This window comes from Juglans microcarpa x Juglans regia, chromosome 7S, assembly GCF_004785595.1.
Source record: "Juglans microcarpa x Juglans regia isolate MS1-56 chromosome 7S, Jm3101_v1.0, whole genome shotgun sequence".
Lineage (NCBI taxonomy): Eukaryota > Viridiplantae > Streptophyta > Magnoliopsida > Fagales > Juglandaceae > Juglans > Juglans microcarpa x Juglans regia.
The window spans coordinates 10,483,882-10,503,964 of record NC_054607.1 but is presented as its reverse complement, the minus strand read 5'-3'; the positions used below and the strand labels follow the sequence as shown (position 1 = coordinate 10,503,964).

Sequence of the window (20,083 nt, the reverse complement as noted above, 5' to 3'; positions counted from 1 at the left end):
TGCCTTTTACTAGTATTTATAAAATTCTCATATCACTTCCCAAACTAAGTTCGGCCCCAAAATGACACATCAATATGTTTTGAAATAAAAATGAAAGATTTGGATTGACCAATGTGGTATCGACACGTGTTAGTGCCTCGTCAGTTTATATTTATGCCAAATGTAGTAGACATAACATAAGTCGAATTAACATGATCTACATTTGGTTTTGGAGGCCACATATTAAATATAATAAAAATTTTATATATAAGCGGGTGTCAGGGGTTAAGAATACAACTTCGTTCTTGACTTGACATAATTTGATTTACAAAAATATTTTAAAATTTAAAATTTTATATATCAAATACTGTCATATTGTAAAATAGATGGTTATTACTTATTTACTATCCATTTAGTACTTGAAGTTTTTTTTTTTTTATTATTTTCTTTTAAATATTTTTTTAACATCTTTAATCATTAAGAAAAAATTAAAAAAATTATAATTTTATTAATAGTCACTTTTTTAATCATTAAGTAAAATTAAAAAAAAAATCAAATATATAAAAAAATAATAAATCGATAGTATCATATCATTTTCCATCCTTCTAACCGGCTTTCAAGTAAGACAGACTCCAGATATAATAGATAGTCTGGACTTTCTGAAGAAATTTTCATGGGTTGGGAGGGCATTATTACATCATTAGCTTAACTACACGATGCAGGTATTGTTTGCAAATTCATTTCCATATACAACTAAATAATTTAGTCCGAAAAGATGCTATCACCTGCATTCTCATTAATTTTGGTTGCAAGTGTAATCCCTCTTAAACCAAAAATCTTTTAAAAAAATCCCACTTTTAAGTGGATGGTCCTTTCCATTTTCAGAACCGATTGTAGATCTTTAGACAGATTTTAGTCTAAGACTGTTTACTTGGGTACGGATCTGAGTACTTAGCTATACTCGAACTTGGACCCGCGCGAGTAATACGGCCCGAATTAACCCGGATCACAATCCAAGCTAGTATGCAAAAGAATCTAAGTTTTTGAAATCTCCTTGGACTTAGAAGGACTCCACTAAGATTAGAGACTATTAAAACCTTCTCTCTTCATGAGGATGACATTTTCTTCAACTTCCAGAAATCTTAATTTATTTTTCATTGTATTAAGAGATATGTGAAATTATAAGAGACTGTAAAATCACCATTATAGTGAACTTCACTCCCAAACGATTCGTGGACGTAGGCTTTTACGTCGAACTATGTAAATTCGTCTGTCTCTCTCTTTTTATTTATATTTTATGTATTTATTTAATATTTATTCTCATAGATGAACGCTCAAGCACCACATCACCGTCCAAACCACCATTGTGGGCTAGGGATGACTCTTTTCTCCCGTTCAAATTTATGCTTTAATAGTTGGTGTTGTTTGTGGGATCGACTAATTCTCTCCACAGGAAATTGGAGAAAGATGATTCCTTAGCGCATGAGATCATCTTCGAAGAAGCAAATAAGATCTCTTGATTTCTCAAATGTTATTTTATTTTGTTAATACTGCTAGAATGAGTAAAAAATAGAAGAACCCTGGAGGTGAATGGCGTGCACTACACACATGCAGGATTCACTAGGCGTGGCAATTCGTGTTCGCATGTCATATTCGTTTCATGTCAACTTATGGATATTTGACTATATGGGTCAACTCAAACCTAACCCGTTAAGCTAAACGGGCCAGGCCTTCAAACCATAACATGACCCATTTAAATAACGGATTGTGACGTGTCATCCGTTTTAATCCATTTAATAATTAATTAGAAATTGGCCAGCATGACTGGAGTCATTTCAACTTTTAATCCGCATAATTCATTTGACCTGATTAATATAATCTCACATAAAAGGTAAAATTTCTATTTATTAATAACCACAATATCTTAAAAAAATAATAAGACTACCCACTAACAATATTTTTTAGATTCTAATATATAATAAAATCAATTTTAGAATATTGGATTTATTAATACTACAAATATAATAATAACAAATATGAGCATATGTCCAGAATTATAATTCTAACAATAAAACATAAATATATTGAGAAATACCAATATTACAACCAACAATTATAAAATTGTAAATTTGAAATAAAATTTAAACGAATTATTACAGTTTGATTTTCAGGTTAAGCGGGTTGACCCGTCATTGACCATTTTATTATCGTGTCTTAATGAGTCAACCTACTTTGACCCGAGCTCATTATCTCAAATCAAAACATGCTAATTTCGTGTCATGTTCATGTTGGTTTCACGGGTCATGTCGCATATTGTCACCCCTAGCATGTACCATACATGTGCCATGCACAGTGTAGTAAAGATGCACAAGATCAAGCTTGTAGCCACCACCCCCATATCACGGCGTGGTTGGAGGCCAACTACCCAGCCGAATATCCAGACGGTGAAGAAGACGCCTTCCCTTGATTCCTGGGTGCCATGGTGTGTTGTGCATATCGTGCACACTGCATGCGGAAGGTGCATGTTGCCATGCACTGTAGAGACCCACGAGCCAGGTGTCTGTGAGTTAGCGTGGCTACCGCCACCTTACTCGCTAGCTTGGTTGTCCTCAGCCACAAAGTCTTTGCTCGCCATCGTTACTTGCCATCATCATCGACACTCGCCACAAGAGTCACTCGACAGCAACACTGTTGCTCGTCGCGGAAACCACTAGCCACCACCTGAACCTCTGGCGCTTTTTGTCATCGACAATGTGGTCCTCGCCCTTGGGAACCTTGCACACAGTGCATGGTCTGAGCAGACAACAACAAGTTTTTGGAGATCCACACACGAGTGTCCATGGTCTGGCGGGGACATTACCGGCTCTATCTATCATCGACAAGGTGGTCCTCAACGATAAAGTTGTGCACGTTACCATCCCCCACCCATGTAGACCTTGCAAGCCATGGAAGCTTCCTCGTCCACAGAGACAACCCCAAGTAGCTCACACGGCAGGCAATGACTCATGGTAGGCAACCTCGCATGGTGCAAATCCCCTCTTGCCGTGAAGTTTAGCCCATCCGCGTGCAACCCTTCCTATGCAGAGCTCTTGCTCTTCACAATTACACAAGCATCATAGCCACTAAACGCACCACTGGAAATGATTGATGAGCAAAACTAGTTTGGTTCCAACGCCATCCCCTTCCTCCATAGTAGTATCACTAGGTCATGCCGAGAGAAAGGAGACCAACTCCGCCCTAGGCCACCGCTAGCAAAGACAGAACCACCTCACATTCACACTTGGCTATCAATACTAGTGTGGTCGAGTGTCTTATTCAACAAAACCCCAATTGTTGACACTTGCGTTATAGTCGCCTAACATGGGTTACCTCCGGTAACGAGCCTCCGAGCTCAGCAACTTCCTCGCATACGTTACCTCTAGGAACAAGCTTCTGAGCTCTACAACCGACTCACACGGGTTACTTTTGGGAACAAATTATTAGGCTCAACAACTATCTAGAATGGACTCAGAGAGCCAATGGGCTCCTTGACCATCTAAGTCTAGGTGAACACATCCTAACTTCCAAATGACAAATTGTCTTAAGGGGCGAAAATTTCACTAGCACCAACAAAAAACAAAAACGGTCGCTAAATATGTTGTCTTTGCTCATGATAAACAGTCATACGGAACCATATGAACGCTCGATTATTAGAAAAAATCCACGCAAGCAAACTTCCCATAATTTATTTTTTCTACAGACTATCTCAGTATCTCTGTCACGGTAAACTTGAAGATTTTCAAAGCCTTCTTATTGAATAAATCGACTTTAAAAATCGTGGGCATCTATTAGGTATAAAATTAACAACCAACAATTAAGCTCAGAGATAAGGACAAGAAGAGATAAGGCTAAGAAGTAATAAGACAAGTTAACTAAGACACATACAATGAAAGAGGTTCATAAGGACTCAATTACTCTAAAGAAGGAAAGACCTCTATAAAGGAGGGAGAATCTAAAATTTAGAAGGACTCCACTACGCACAAAGACTGCTAAAACCTTCTCTCTTCATGAGGTTGACATTTTCTTCAACCTTTAGAAATCTTAATTTTCTCCATTGTATTGAAAGATATATGATACTAAGAGAGATTGTAAAATCATCATTATAGTGAATTCACCCCAAATAACTTAGAGATGTAGACTTTTACGTCGAACCACGTAAATCCGCGTGTCTCTTTATTTTTTTATATTTTTTATATATATTTATCATTTATTTCTATGGATGAATGTTCAAGCACCATATTAACATCCAACCATGGGTTGGAGATGATTCTTTCTTTCCGTTCGGACCTGCTGTGAAAATTTATGTTTAAACAGCCCCCTCCCTTTGTAAAAGATTTCAAAAATTTTCATAAAATGTTATCTAAAATCAAAACACCCGCTAGAATTTGTTCACTATCACCGTTTCCAAAGTAATCTTAACCATAAAATTCAGGTTTATTAAACCGGACATTTACTATATGACACATGCTGTTTGACATGCTGTTCATCAAACAAAAATCGATTTTTTTTAAAATTTTTTTTATTAGTGATTAGGTAAGTGAAATAGGAATATATATATATATATATATTAAAAAAAATATTTAAAATGTTGAAAAAATGGATAAAAGAAAAGAAAATGTTAATATGACCATGAGTTTATCTCTTTATTTTGATTGCTGATATGTTTAAATTTTTTTTACTAATTTTAATATATTAGTATATTTTTTTATTTTTTAAAAATATTTAAAAAATAAAAAATAGAAAAAAATATAAAATTTATACCAATAGACACGCGGCAGTCGAAGCTAACAGAACATTAACATCACTCTAAGTCTAGATTTAGATTGGAAATTCATTTAAATTAATTTAATCTCATCTCATTATTATAATTTTTTCAAATTTTTATATAAAATATAATAAATAATTTAATTTTTTAAAATTTTTAAATAATAATAATATTAAAAAATAATATTTTATTTAATTTATCTAAAATTATCTCAATTTATCTTTATTTTTGAATTCAAATGGGATAAAAGATAAAAAAAAAACTTGAAATGCAATTGTCGGTACTTGTCGGTTGGATTATCGGTAAGGACATGGTCAAGTAGCATCTACGTGGCAGATGACTTTTGGCTGTCCAAAGAGTTGGTAACAAGCAACACTGTAGCAGTATCATGTGTCTCTGTCCGAGGTGGAGGCAATGAGGCATGGCAGTTTGGTCACATACAACGGTATGGAACCCATTTTATACTTCTTTATTTATTCATTTACTTTTACTTCTCTTGATCTCGATCCCTTCGCTCGCTCCCCAACTCTCTCTCTCTCGCTCGGTGAGTTCCTAGCGCTAGAAATTCGTTTGATGTTTTAATTCAATCAGACGACAGAATGCACTTCATTGGTTTTTTGCAAACCTGCAACGCTACAGCATTCTTCTCCAGTTTTGTATTCTTCTATTGTGGATTTTTTTCCTTTTAGTTTCGTTGATTTTGTTGCTAAACTGGGTTTTGTTCTCTTTGTTAATTTTTTCAGCCAGATCAAGATTCTGATTATTATTGTTTTTTTTTTTTTTTTTTTTTTTTCCTGTTTCTCAAGCATATATGGTATGGTAAAATTTTAAATAACTCACTGAAATCGCAGAGAAAGAATGCCAAAAATAGGTCAATGAATTAATGTATGTGTCGGTTGGATGGGACTCTAATTCTCAGGTTTTTCATGTATGTAAGGGTAGTAAATTCGAATTCCATTTGTGAAACTGTCAGGTTTGATAATTTCTGGATCCCATATTTGCTTCAGAAGTTTCTTGAGGAAATGATTGGAATGTGAGCCATTAAGTTAAAAAAGTTTTCAGCTTGTACCAAAATGGGGAATCTACACCGTAGGTATGAATTGGTGTATCATTCTTGCTTGATGTTCTGATAATCAGAAGAATAAAGTTTTCTTGGTTTGCATTATGCATGGCAGTGGAGTTTTTAGGAAATCAAGCAACGATGGCGCTAGGCTTATAATAATGACAATTATTGGAATCGTCTTAGGATTTTTTATTGGTGCTTCCATTCCATCTGTTTCTCTAACCAAGGTACCGCAGCTACCGCTGGTTTTAATCAGTTTCTTTAAGTACTTTCGTGTACCATTGCATCAAGTAGCTACTTTCATTTGATTGGTGCTTTAAATTTCGCAGATCAACTTACCTTCAAGCCTTCTATCATCTCTTGACGTAGCCATCATTGACTTTCATAGATCCACTGGAAGCAAATCTCTTGAAAGTGTTGGATCTGGCAATTTACCCAAGGTAAGTTTTATACGTGGTCTCTTTGTATTTAGGATTAGGCAAGAGAAATGATTTGTGCCTGAACAGTAACTAACATTTTGCCTTTGTCTGTGCATGGCTTCTATCAGGGGGTTCTTTAGGCAATTTGCCTTCCATTTATAGGTTTGGTGTCAAATTGTTGGTTCTTATTTTCGTGTCTTGTAGGATATACTGACAAGACACGCAATCAGGGTTTTTTTTTTTTCTTTTTTGTTAAGTTCTCATTGCCAACTACTTTGCCCCTAAGTTACTTAGCAAGGCTCTGTAGTCTACAATTCAGCTAATATATTCACAGTGATAATTGTATGGTTCTGTTTTATTGAATTTCATGATTCTTGATTCATTTTTTAATTTTGTGGCCGAGTTTATCTAAAGATAATATGGTTGTGGAAATCTATGTTTAATTAAGTATTTAATCCTATGAATATGGCAAGGGAATGGGAAGTCTTCTTATTTAAACATGTCATGCCTGTAAGTTGGTACCTTAGCTGAAGAATCACCCCAGTTGCATGTTTAGTGAGAACTGATAATTTGCTGTTTCTCTAAGGATCTTTTTGGATAATAAGACTTGCCTTTGTGATCCTTAAACGTAAAATTCTTGAAGCTGTGTACTTATTTGGTTGAATTTTTGAAATGGACATTACATATTATCTTTATGGAAAAATCATTCCTCGAATATATATTTCTTGTGTGTCTGCAAATTTAACTTTGAGGAAGAGTGAGGTCATCATAGACTTTTGGTCTGGTCTGTTATTTCCCGATTTGTCTGGAGGTTCTTGGTGCATTGTGTAGCAATAACTCAACTTGGGATTAAATTTAAGGACTAATTACTAAAAGTGGTAAAAAAAAATATAGATTTTAAGATTAGGTTGCTTTTATTTTATCTATTCCTTCGCAGTTGAAGGTTTTGTAGTGTGGTTTATATTAAGCAAAAGTAAGTGATGAGCTCTTGTATTTTTTAGGCTGATGATTTTGTTGTGACTGGGTTATTTGCTCTCAGATATATGTGCCAACAAATCCTCGCGGGGCAGAGTCATTACCTCCAGGAATTATTGTACCAGAGTCTGATCTTTTTCCACGAAGATTATGGGGCAAACCCAGTGAGGTACAATGTTAAAGGAGGAGGGCTAGGACCTTTTTTTGTCAGAAATTCACATGTCTGCATATGCATCTTAACAGAATACCAAGATTTCGATAAAAATCCACCTTTGAGGCTTTTATGATGGTGCATGTGAACCAGCTGCCTAGTTTATGGGAATTATCTTGAAATAAAATTACTGAAATCTGCAGGATCTGAAGAAAAAGCCAAAATACTTGGTAACATTTACTGTTGGTCTTAACCAGAGAAAGAACATTGATGCAGCAGTTAAAAAGGTTATTAAAGGGACCAGAAATTCTTCTTTATTTTTGATTATTTTGATCTTTTCAGCATGCTGACTGTCGAGGTTCATTTTATTTTTTTTTTCAATTTTTTTTATTATAGTTTTCTGGGGATTTCATGATTATGCTCTTTCATTATGATGGCCGGACAAGTGAATGGGATCAATTTCAGTGGTCCAAGAGTGCAATCCATGTCAGTGTTCGGAGACAAACAAAATGGCAAGTTTTTATCTCTGTGCATTGCTTGCACTTCCTACCTTTCCTATATTTTGAATTCGAACTTCATTAATTCTTGCATTCTATTGCAAGCTTTGGTTAGGTAGTTTCAACCATGGCATTTTTTAATTTTACAATTCCTGAAACTTATGGCCCAAATTTTTTAATTTTACAATTCCTGAGACTTGTGGCCCAAATGGGTGAATCTATTACTTGTTTTCACAGAGTATGTTTTGCAGGTGGTACGCGAAACGATTTTTGCATCCTGATGTTGTTTCAGCTTTTGAATATATTTTTATCTGGGATGAAGATCTTGGAGTGGAACACTTTAATGGAGATAAGTAAGTACTTGTTTATCAGTCTTTTCCCTGCTCAGATCCGCATGTTACGTGCTTGCCTTTATGTTTCTCCATACCATTTACCAGGTTCATTGAGTTGGTTAAGAAACATGGCTTGGAGATTTCTCAACCTGGTCTTGAGCCTAATAACGGACTAACATGGGAAATGACAAAGAGGAGAGGTAACAGTGAAGTTCACATGTAAGCTCTTCCCCTCTCTCTAGTGATATTGCTATATTTATGTTGTTGTAATGTGCAATTGGAACTTGGTGCTAAAGTTCTTTCTGTCTGGATTGGTGAAGGGTTACAGATGAGAAGCCAGGCTGGTGTAGTGACCCACACTTGCCTCCTTGTGCTGCGTACTCTCTCTCTCTCTCTCTCTCTCTTTTTGCTTGTTTGTGTGTGTATGTATGCATGCAAGTCCTTCAAAATCAATAGAAACACAGTTTCTAGTCATGTACCAAATGCTTGTAGAATTGGTGCTATTTCTTTCTTGGCACTTTACTAGTTATCTTGGACAATTTAACCACCCCCCCCCCCCCCCCCCCCCCCCCCCCCCCCCCCCCCCCCCCACAAAAAAAAAAAAAAAAAAAAAAAACTCCAAAAAATAAAACCATGCTGAATAATTCTATGTTGGCTCGAGTGGTAAAGACCTTGGTCTGGTGTTATTCTTCCTCCAAGGTCCAAGGTTTGAATCCCACTAGGTGCAAACAATCTCTAGGGGATATCGGACTAGGGGAATTTTTCCTTAAATTACCCGAGGTGTACTTGTAGGAAACTCTTTGCCGAGGGCCCGTGCACCCCCGAGATTAGTTGAGACGCTATTCCTAAACACTCGGTGCCAATAAAAAAAATGTCTTCCAGAATAGTATGACATCTGAATAAAGATATGTTTGGAAAAATTATCAATTTTGTAACCAAGTGCACAAGTTGGCTAAAGCTGTTTAGAAGACTTGCTTCAAATTTTGAACATTTTTGCTTAAAATTAATGTAAGATTAATTATCATGCCTGGATGAAGATTCCCTAAGTAGAGGATGAGGTGTTTGTTGCATAATTCTTGATAAATGATTTCTGTGCCAAAAGTCTGGTTAATAAAAAATGTCTATATAGAATGGTTGTTTTTTTTTTTTTTTTTTTTTTTTGTGTCCAATACGACATTTTTTATTTATTTGATTTTTTCAGGTTTGTAGAAATTATGGCCCCTGTCTTTTCTCGGGAAGCTTGGCGTTGCGTGTGGCATATGATTCAGGTACATTGTGTACTAAGGATTTTGTAGTTAAGTTATTTGTAAATAAATATGAGAAATGTGGTTTTCATCTTGAAATTTATCATCCTCAGTCACACCAGCTCATTTTTCACAATTCAAGTTGATTTCTGTTTACGTGGTTTACCTATAAAGCCACTAAAAATGTGTCATATCTGGCTAGTGTGACAAAAAATGATAAGGAATGATAAAATCTGGGTGAAGAGTAACATTGCTCTAGAAATAAAGAAAAAATGATGTGTGCCTCGGGTATGGAAGCCCTGTGCAGGCCATTTGAAAAAAACCCACTTTTTCATGGTGGACCCAACTTTTTTTCAAAGGGCCTATGCATGCTTTTGGCCTGTATCATCACTCATTTATTACGTTGATTGTGCTTTGAGTACTGTCTAGTAACATTTATTCTAATGAACGCTCTAACATCTGCTTGTAGAATGATTTAGTACATGGATGGGGATTAGATTTTGCTCTCAGAAGATGCGTAGAGGTCAGTGGCTTTTATTTAGTCACTTTTTTCCTTCTGCCCTTTCATTTGCTACATTGACTGCCCGGTCATATCATTTTTTTCCTGCATATTTTTTTCTTTTATCGTTGCTTGTTGATGTTATATATCATTCAATAGAAAATAGAAAATGCTACTTAACTGCTAATTATTTGTTGGTGGAACTGCAGATCTGATTCTCCTTTTAGGTTTATCACTGCGACCATTGCTACTTTTTATTCCCCATTTACCTATCGCAAAAAGGAGCTGCAAAAAAATAATGCCTATGCCAATAGTTGTAAAGTGATTTCATTGATTACAAGGCATAGTTTTTATAAAACTCAGGGCCTTCACTTCTTCAGTAGAGTATAAGACATTGAGGTTTACTTGTCAATGAAAAAAATACTGACTTATCAAAAAATAAAAGACTTATTGGACTAAACACGTCAAGGTTTAGGTCAGCAATGATCATGTTGAGTCAGGTCTGTGTGGAGATTAAGAAATTTGGAGATGATTGCCAACCAATTGCAATTATTATAAACAATTAAACATTCAAAGTTAAGGGTTATAGAAAAAACATTCCTCGTTTGGTTACACAAATGAGATGAAAAATATGTAAATAATAGTGAGATAATTTATGAATAGTAGTAAAATGGTCTGAGTTACGATGTTTTATGGAGTTTTGGGAAAGGAGTGAGAAAAAATTGAATAAAAATATTATAAAGTTAAAATATTGTCAGAATATAACTTTTTTAATATAATTGTTGTTTTGGAATTTGAACAAGTTGAATTGTTTTTTGTGTTTTTTTGGAAGTTTGGAAAAGTTGTAAGTAATGATTAGATGAAAATGTTGAAAATTTGAAACTGAAAAGTTTTTGTGTTTGAATAGTGATTGGATGTTGAGATGAGATGAGATAGTATGAATGGGTTGAGACCATCTGTGAAACCAAACGAGGCCTCAAAGTAAAAGCATTGCCTGTTCATCAACCTGGATGACACACCTGAACCATGTAACGGCAGGATAACTTTGGGACTTGTGGAACATCTTCTGTTAGTATGCGTGTCTGAAACTTTCTTCTCATCATAATCATATATGACAAGGACTAATTTTGTGATTGAAAACTGATCAATCTTAGATTTATTATGACCAACCTTATGTGCATTATGATCTTGTATTCGTCATGGAATCAATCAAGTAGGTTTGGTTTGTCCTATTCTATAAAATTTACTTTTGATAGAATAATTAAGTACCTTTCTCGGCAAATCCTAATCAGTTTTATTTTCTTTGCACAGCCTGCACATGAAAAAATTGGGGTCGTTGATTCGCAGTGGATTGTACATCAAGTAATACCTTCTCTTGGAAGCCAGGTCAGCTGCCAATAAGTTTGTGAGATATTTCCATTTGTGTTTAGTTGCTTGCATGATTTATGTTAGAACCCCTATTTCTGTGCACGTGCTTTTTAAGTCTGTGCATATATTTGCACGTTGGAATCCTGGAATTATCAAAGGCACTAAGACATTTTATAGATTTTGAACTAAATTAGATTAAATTCTCTGGTAAATATATTCCATGCAAAATGGGAAAGCTTCAGGTTTTTCCTTCGCAGTCGGATTCTTATTCCTAATTTTCAATAAACTTTCAGGGCCAGTCCGAGAATGGGAAAGCTCCATGGGAAGGGGTATGTAAAATTTATCATTTTTATGTATCACACCATTTTGAAAAGATGTAATTTGCCACAACCAAATATAGAATCCATTGCTTTGATGCTTTCATTTTGTAGCTTCTTGTCTGATTATTTGTTTTATTTAGAATAATTCTTCTCATCAACCACTATTTACTATCTCACACCCTACACCTTATGAAAAGAAAAAAAGAAAAAAAGAAAAGTAAAAGTTGTCAGGTGTGGGGTGTGTGGGTGAATAGTGGCTGATGTATAGCAAAACCCGTCAAAAGAAAGCTTGTCAATTGAGTTTTAATTTCTCATGTCTGGTTGATTTCTGCTGCAGGTGAGAGCGAGATGTAGAAATGAGTGGGCTGAGTTTCAGTCTCGCCTCTCCAATGCAGATAAAGCATACCTTGCTCAGAGTGGGAAGGATTAATTTCTTATTTTTTTGTACATGTTTTCCTTTTGCCTTAGCCCTTCCATTTGTGTTCAGTGCTGCATACCACGATTTTCTTTTCTTTTCTTTCTTTTGCTCAAGGTTGTGGTCTCATTTCTTTTATTTTATTTTTTTAATATTCATTTTGCACTCTTACACCATCAATTTCCATCCTCTCTGTTAAATCATACAAAACTCCAAGCTAAGCATGTGTCGGGCAAATGCTTTTTTGTATGAAATGTCTGAAATGCTCTCGATTTTGAACAATTCTCAAGTGAATTTTTTATCCTCCCTAATTATAAAAAACACCAATATATGCTTAATTACGAAAAACCAAAGGGACAGCCGAGCTCAACCAATGCATGGGGTGGTCGGCCCTCGCGCTAACCGGTCTTCCCATGTCGAAGAATGAGTGGTCATGCTAGCGGGTCTAGTGTTTGTGTGAAGGTTTTAATTGCCAAACCACAAGTTGAATATCATTGACAAGAAATTGAACCATTCTCTAGACTGATATTTGCATACGTTGTTTGAGGAAAGACGTCTGGTCTTCTAAGCATTATTGTTTTGGTGTGATTACTTGTGGGAACAAACTGGGATGTCCAGATAAACCATCATTGTCACGGGGTTTGGACGGTATTGCAATTTCGAATGTCTGTTCAATTTATAAAGCAAAGTGTCCCATTGAGTAGTATTCTTTACGAAGGAAAAGGGGTAGGCGGGAACATTTTACTTTTGTTCTCAAATACTTAATTGGTAAGAGCACTGGCATTAGCCTAGTCAAATGTTGGTGCTTAGCTAAATTTTAGTTAAGTAGTTCAAAAGTGGTCTACATTAGAGTGATCAAAACTCAAAGGCTCTACTTTTGAACTACAATAAATTCATCAGTTTCTCCAAATTTGTTCCATGTTGCTGTGTCGGATCGATGAGAGGGAAGTTGAAGCAGCAACAGTGACCCTTGCAAGGGAAGTTCTTTTTTGGTCCAATGACAAGTCATACGATGACCAAGTCCTTAGAAGGGTAGAATTCCACCTCCAAAAGCAAAACACAAACAATAGAAAAATATTGGTTCAAGTTCTTATCCGAAATTGTGGATCTCAAGTCGGAGAGAGAGAGACATATCAAGTGGATCTTATAAAATATCAGACATTTTATAGATTCTACAATATTTATTGCTACGACAATATTAAAGATGATAAGATTCACTTGATGTGCTTATCTCTTTTACACTTAAAGCTCTCAAATTTGGAGAATTTGAGGAGACTTTATATAATATTATATATATGTGTGTGTATGGAAAAACCACGTAGGCATCCCAAGGAAATGTAAACTGGATCTGCATACAGTGAATTGACTCTCCCTCTCCTTCTTTCTCTCCCTCTCCCTCCCCCATCTGCACTCAATCGAGCCCAAAAGAAAAAAGGGACTATATTGAAATTAGAACAAACATCAGGCATAACAATTGGATGTATAAAAGCTAAAACCTCGTTCCAGTCCCCACTAAAACATAATGACAACTCTTTAGCAATGATGCGTACAGCCATATTAGCCTCACGCTTCACATGACTTGCTCAAATTCTGTGTTGTTTCTGTCATTAGTGCTCCAATTATCTGTTTTGCATCCCCTTTTAAGGTCATATCTTGAACCCCAATTTCTGCACAAAAAGTTGCTGCACGCCAAAACCCTCTGCCACTGCTGCAGTCAATGGTTTAGTCAAATCTATTTCCACTTTACAAACTGACATGCATTCATATGATACGTTATATCTATTTTATCATAAATGTGACTATATAATCTAACGTACCACATCAAGTCACGTCTATCTATAAGTTTACTTTTATGTAATTTTTTTTGTAGCTAAAGCATTTTTGTTTGTATTAACATTAATCAGTAAAGCTTTGCCCATTGAATTCTCAATTACAAAAGATGCATTCCCACGTTTGCATTCATGCATCCAAAAGGCTTCGTGATCAAACGATATCTCTATAGGTGAAACAAACCCATCAAAATCCTTTCGACAGAGAAGATGCATGCCAAACAGCCATGGTTGCCCCTGTTTAACTCTCCAAATATCATGTGCCCTCTCAAATTCAAAAAAGAACGATGTTTTCTCCAACTTCAGTGAAGACAATAAAACCATCTAGTTTCCACACTTTCAGCATGGTGTTCTTGAATAGGCAGTGATCGGGAATCGGGAATGGTTTTCATTTTTTTTTTCTTTTTAACGGAAAATAACGGTTATAAGACAGAAATTAATAAACGATCAAAATTCTTTATAGGGCGTTGCTACTCGGCCGCCTCTATGTTACCACTCATGTTACAATAATTGTAACTTTATAACTTGACAAATTGAAATTATATGAAGTCACATCAGTTTATAAAATTATTTTTATGTAATCACTTTGTGACTAGAGTATTTCTCTTAAAAAAAAATGCAAATCGAAACTGAGCAGTGGAAAAATTGCAGTTGAAACCCTAGATGGGCAGAGTTTCGCTTGGATTTTGTTTAATTCTCTCTCTCATCTTTTAGCGTTTTTCTTTATTTTTTCATTGAGTTTCATGGCTGCTGAGAAAACGGAAGAAAAAACCCCTAAGATTGGAACTCACTTCATTTGTGATCTTGTTTCCCGATTGTCGCAATTCAAGATCCCACAAGTCCAAATTCTTAGCATCGTTCAAGCTTTTTTCAACTGGAATTTCAATCGGTACTGCGAAGAGATCATTTTGAAGCCTTTGGGAATGGGGATGTGAAAGTTGAATGCTCTTTCTGGTTTTGTTGACGTGGGTTTTTGTTTATTTTGTAAAATAAAATGAATTAAATTTTTTGACCCGCATCCTCAAACTTTTGGTGAAAAATGGGTTGTGCGAACTCCAAAATTCAGAAAAATGAAGGACTACATCTCTGCTGAGAGAGGATGAGATTCACAGAGCATCTTTAATGAAGAATTAGGTAAAAGTTAAATTTATTGAGTATTTAGTTATTAAAGAGTAAAATATACTCACAATAGATTAACTAAATTCCAAATAGCTATAGTGACTTTCAATTTTTTTTTTTTTAAATTTAAAGATTATTGTACATATATTAAATACATATTTTATCAATTATTTATCTTCATTTCTTTCTATGGCATATTTTATCACGATTGATATATTAATTTGAATTAGTGATATATTAATTTAATTAGAATATGATTATTAATCAATATATACTAGGTAGAATAGTAAAATATGATAAAATAAAATAAATTAATAATTAAAAAAATTAAATACTTTTGAAATTATTAGTTACTCATTACTATATAATAAATAAATGGATAATCCAATGTAGAGATTTGATGTGAATAACTAAAACTAAATTCATCTTATACTATTTTATTGTTATATAATGAAAAAATAGTTATTCTTATGTGGAGATTTATGTGAATGGAATAGGTAAAAATTAAATTTATCTCACATTCATAAAAAATGTCCTTTACCTTTGGCTAATCTATTGAGGATGCTCTAATAGGTTATTGTCTGATTTTAAACTAAGTCTAACATTCAAATACTCAACTCTCAAATCACTAAACTTATCTCAAATCAAAACTTCTTTACACATAGAATTCACAATCTTTTTTAATTCAACACCTCTTTACACGCGGGACCCACAACCATTTTCAAAATTTCATAAATATATCTAAACTCATTTTAACATTCAAATACATATAAACTTATCTTAAGTGGATCCCACAAAACTTACTTCACCATCTCAACTCACTATTATTCATAAAAAACTCAACTCATCTCAACTCAGCTTAACATCCAAACGTAGCCTTAGTTTGTTTCAATAGATTCATCGGTTTGTTTGCCTGTACACCCCCCATTTCCTTGGTTTCTTGGACTTCAAAGCCCCCAATCTTTTCTTATATAATTTTATTTGAAAAATAAATTTTAAGATTTAATCTTACAAATCAAATTTTATCATTCAAGTAATGTGGATGATATGTTGTACATAGTGACTTAAAAATAAAATAACTTATTAAATAATGCTAGATACAGTTCTAAGGTGTGCAAGTCTCGTGTACTTATTTTGAAAAAAAAATAAGATTCATTATCAAAAATTAAATTTTTTCATATACGTTCTAGACTTGCCCAACTTTTTTTTTTTCCAAAAAAGTAGGGTCCAAGAATGTTTGAATGCATCAAAAGAAACTTGCTTCTTGTTTTTGTTTTGGCCTTTCTGGTTTTGGGATGCAACTTTCTCGGCCATGCAACATCGTTCCTTCTAAGCAGTCTAAAGACTCTCAACTTAACCGATTTTTATACGAATACTGATCTCCGTTTTAGATTATTTACCACAAAATCTACTCGAAGATGAAACAAAGACGAAATATATCTACTAGAAGTCGGAATCAAATTTGGCGAAGTATTATTTTTTTATTTAGTGAATCGCCAGCTTGTCTGATAAGAGTCTTCCTCCAACTAAACATGGTTTGATTACCTCGTTGAACGGAATCCTGGACATCTTGCTTTGAAAGAACAACCCCCTTCAATTCATCATCAGTCAATGACAGACTAGATGCCAAACCCATGGAAATAATTAATAGTTCAAAGATCTTTCGCTTCAAACTTCTGATTGAGATGGATATGGAACATATAATATATGAATATCTTACATGTCATCATCATGGATAATTATGTCATCCACATATTGTTAGGGGAGAATGATCAGTATATGTGTTGTTTGTGGATGATACGATAATTTTTAATAAAGCCACGCCCCAATCAGCACTTTCCATACTCAACTGTCTCAATACTTATTCCAAATGGCTTGGCTAAAAAATCCCAGCAAAAAATCCACCAATCCAATTAAGTGCCAATCCCAGCCACCATACAACTTCATCCATAACTTCCATCCTTCCCTTTATTGCAAAGAACACCAAACCCACAAAAAAGGATAACGAGACAGACAATGAAACAAATACGAAAACACGGGAATCAATCACACACAATCACATGTAGAACTTAATGTGGTTCGACAAAGTGTCTAAGTCCATAGAGTTGCAAAGGGTTTTCTTCTAGAGAAGGTTACAAACACACAGTGAGGTACAAGAGATTCCCTCTACTCTCAAATCTCAACTCTCTCTCTCTCGGGCTTCTTTCTCTCATAAGAATTCTCACAAGACACCTTTTGTCTTTCTGTCGTTTTCACAGTTCAATCTTACATATTCTGAACATAAACATAACATATATATAGTGCATGGCGTCAGAAACCCTAAGGCGGCAAAATAGGGTTATTTACTCGAGTGGAGTGTCGAGAGCGCATCGAGCGAGCAACTTATCCAACATTGGCTCAGGCTAACCATTGAGTGCACCTTGAGCGAACACTAGGGTTGTGCTTCGCTCGAGCTCACTGTCGCTTGCACCTTGAACGAATAATCTGTCTGAACTTCACTTGAGCCAATTGTCTAGCGCACTTCAAGCGAACTCTCTGCCTGACGTCTTATCAGGTCAAGACCAGGCTTCCATAACCCTACAATCTCCCACTTGGAGATTGGTTCTCCACATGCTAGCTATTGTCTATAGCATAAGCCCTACCCTATCATCTCTGAAGCTAATAAATCCCATCTTCATGCCAGAAGATGCACTGAAGTCGTGTGACGCCCCGACTCCCACGTACAAAAACAAAGAAATCGTGACGTCAGGATGATGACAACACGGGTCACGCATCCCAACGAAATGTGCTCAAGTGTGTGCAACATGCAAAAGTACAATAAAAATCGCAGCGGATAATATAAATAAGTCATCTAAGTACCAAAAATTTTAATACAAATATTCAAAACAAATTACCTTTAAAGAGTTATACAGTCATCCCAAATATATTACAAAGGCAACACATAAATTGATAAAAAACGAAACCTGATAAACAGGAGCAATCCCAGATCACTCTACCAATGGAGCTAAGCTAAGACTCGTCATCCTCATCTGCATCAAAATCTGCGATACCATAAAATGGTACCACAGGTAAGTATAAACCAAACAACTCTCGGGATAAAAATATATTAATGCAACCAACATGCATTCATACGACAAAATCCACTTAGCCATAAAATACCGTTTTTCTCTAAAAATGATTATTTCCAACACACGCCAAAATCTCATTTTGGCCCAAAAACATAGTCTGTCATTTTTTCAGAAAATGATTTACACAAAACAAACCATTTATCGGACACTGTAGGCGGGAATCGCAGGCGGGACTCTACTACCGTCCCTGCTTACCACCATCCCTACAGCGTGCACCGTAGGCGGGAATCACAAGCGGGATACAACCATCATCCCTGCTTACCACCAACTCTACCGCGTGCACCGTAGGCGGGAATTACAAGCGGGACTCTACCACCATCCTTGCTTACCACCATCCCTACAGTTCCTTTCCACACAATGAATACTTATCACACAAAATGAATACTTATCACACACCATGAATACTTATCAGAGCACTGTAGGCGGGAATCACAGGCGGGACTATACCACCATCCCTGCTTAACAACATCCTTACCGCGTGCACCGTAGGGGGGAATCACAGGCGAGACACAACCACCATCCCTGCTTACCACCATCCCTATCGCGTGCACCGTAGGCGGGAATCACAGGCGGGACTCTACCACCATCCCTGCTTACCACCGTCCCTACAGTCTCTTTTCCTTTTTCTCAAACCAGTCAATCTAGTTATTTCAAACACACTCAAATCATTTCACATGAAAATCCAATTTTCAGATAAACACATGAACATGTATGCAATCATGTGAAAACTTAGTTTTCATTTACAAACATGAACATGCGTGCAAATATGCCATATACATGAAACAACACCACAATAACCAACAATGCAAACCAATCACACAATAACTCCGTCCATAATCCATCCGACCCCCGAACTCCTCGAACTCAGTCCGGCATGTCCAACCAGATCACAATAATATGTGTTAGTGCAAAAATACATTTAAATCACGAAAGTTCTTTGGAAAAATACTTACAGTGCTATATAATAATTTCCGAATGATCACGAAGCTGCAAGAAGTGGCGGCTCAGCAACGTAACAGTGTAAAATACACTGTGGCTGTGGGTCTCAAAAACTCACTTTTGAACGAAGACAAACCAAGACCCAAAATTGATAGGGTAGGGCCTAGAGAGGTCGGTGAAGCCAATGGTAGTGGTGGTTTGCCGTGGGTGGCAGCGCAAAGGGTGGTTGAAGACCAAAAATATCCCAATCGAAAATGGGGTTGGATGTGCTTCCCTGGTGATGGATCGAAGCTGGGGTTGGGTCCATTGGGTTGCTAGGAGGTCAAAGATGAAGTGGTGAAGAAATGGTGGCCGGTGGTGATGCGACGGCGGCGCGCGAACGAAGTGAAGGCCGCAGCTTTGGACGGTTCGTGGAGGCTAACGGCTGCGCGATAGGAGCTGAGAATGGAGGGAGGTGGTCATCGGCCGGTGGGGGAGAGAATGGGCTGGGCGGTGAGGGCCACGGCGGCGCGGCGGCAGTGGGCTGGGAGAGGGACGAAAACGCACGGGGAGAGAGAGGGAAGCTGTCGCGCCGGAAGGGGAAAAGCAGAGGAAGAAAAAGAAAAGGGGAAGAAAGAAAAGAAAGGGAAAAGAAAAAGAGAAAAAGAAAAGTAAGGGGAAAGAAATGAGGTCCAATCCTCACCTCTTGAGTCACAAAAATGATCCAACGAAGATGATTTTAAAACAGCAAATCAATTAAAATAATTTAAACGTAATGATACAATGAAAATAAAATAATTAAATCCCACAATCAATTAATTTAAAAAGAAAAACAATTTAAATGTACAACAATAAATAAATATTAAGAAAACATAACAATTTAATTTTCACAATTTAAAGATCATAAAATAACCCATTTAAAATATCCGATAATTATAAAATAAGAGAATAAATTTTTGAATTATTAAAAATAATCCTTCAGTGAAAATACACTAAAATATGAGGTGTTACAAGTCAAGCTCA

General features: G+C 35.9%; 1 protein-coding gene across 3 annotated transcripts; it reads left to right on the top strand.

The window, feature by feature from the left end:
- The first annotated feature begins 5,100 nt into the window (after window positions 1–5,100).
- LOC121241677 lies at window positions 5,101–12,345 on the top strand. 3 transcript variants are annotated; one of them, XM_041139549.1, is made up of 15 exons: window positions 5,101–5,228; window positions 5,757–5,876; window positions 5,959–6,073; window positions 6,176–6,286; window positions 7,305–7,409; window positions 7,595–7,678; window positions 7,788–7,903; window positions 8,140–8,241; window positions 8,326–8,439; window positions 8,541–8,597; window positions 9,422–9,488; window positions 9,934–9,987; window positions 11,275–11,349; window positions 11,625–11,660; window positions 11,989–12,345. In XM_041139549.1, exons 2-15 carry the CDS (start codon window positions 5,857–5,859, stop codon window positions 12,079–12,081), a joined length of 1,149 nt encoding a protein of 382 aa, XP_040995483.1. In that variant the 5' UTR covers window positions 5,101–5,228; window positions 5,757–5,856; the 3' UTR covers window positions 12,082–12,345. The 3 variants fall into 3 exon arrangements, with proteins under 3 accessions (XP_040995483.1, XP_040995482.1, XP_040995485.1); XM_041139548.1 differs by having other exon boundaries at window positions 5,222–5,327; XM_041139551.1 differs by lacking the exon at window positions 5,101–5,228 and adding an exon at window positions 5,590–5,668.
- Window positions 12,346–20,083: the final 7,738 nt, after the last annotated feature.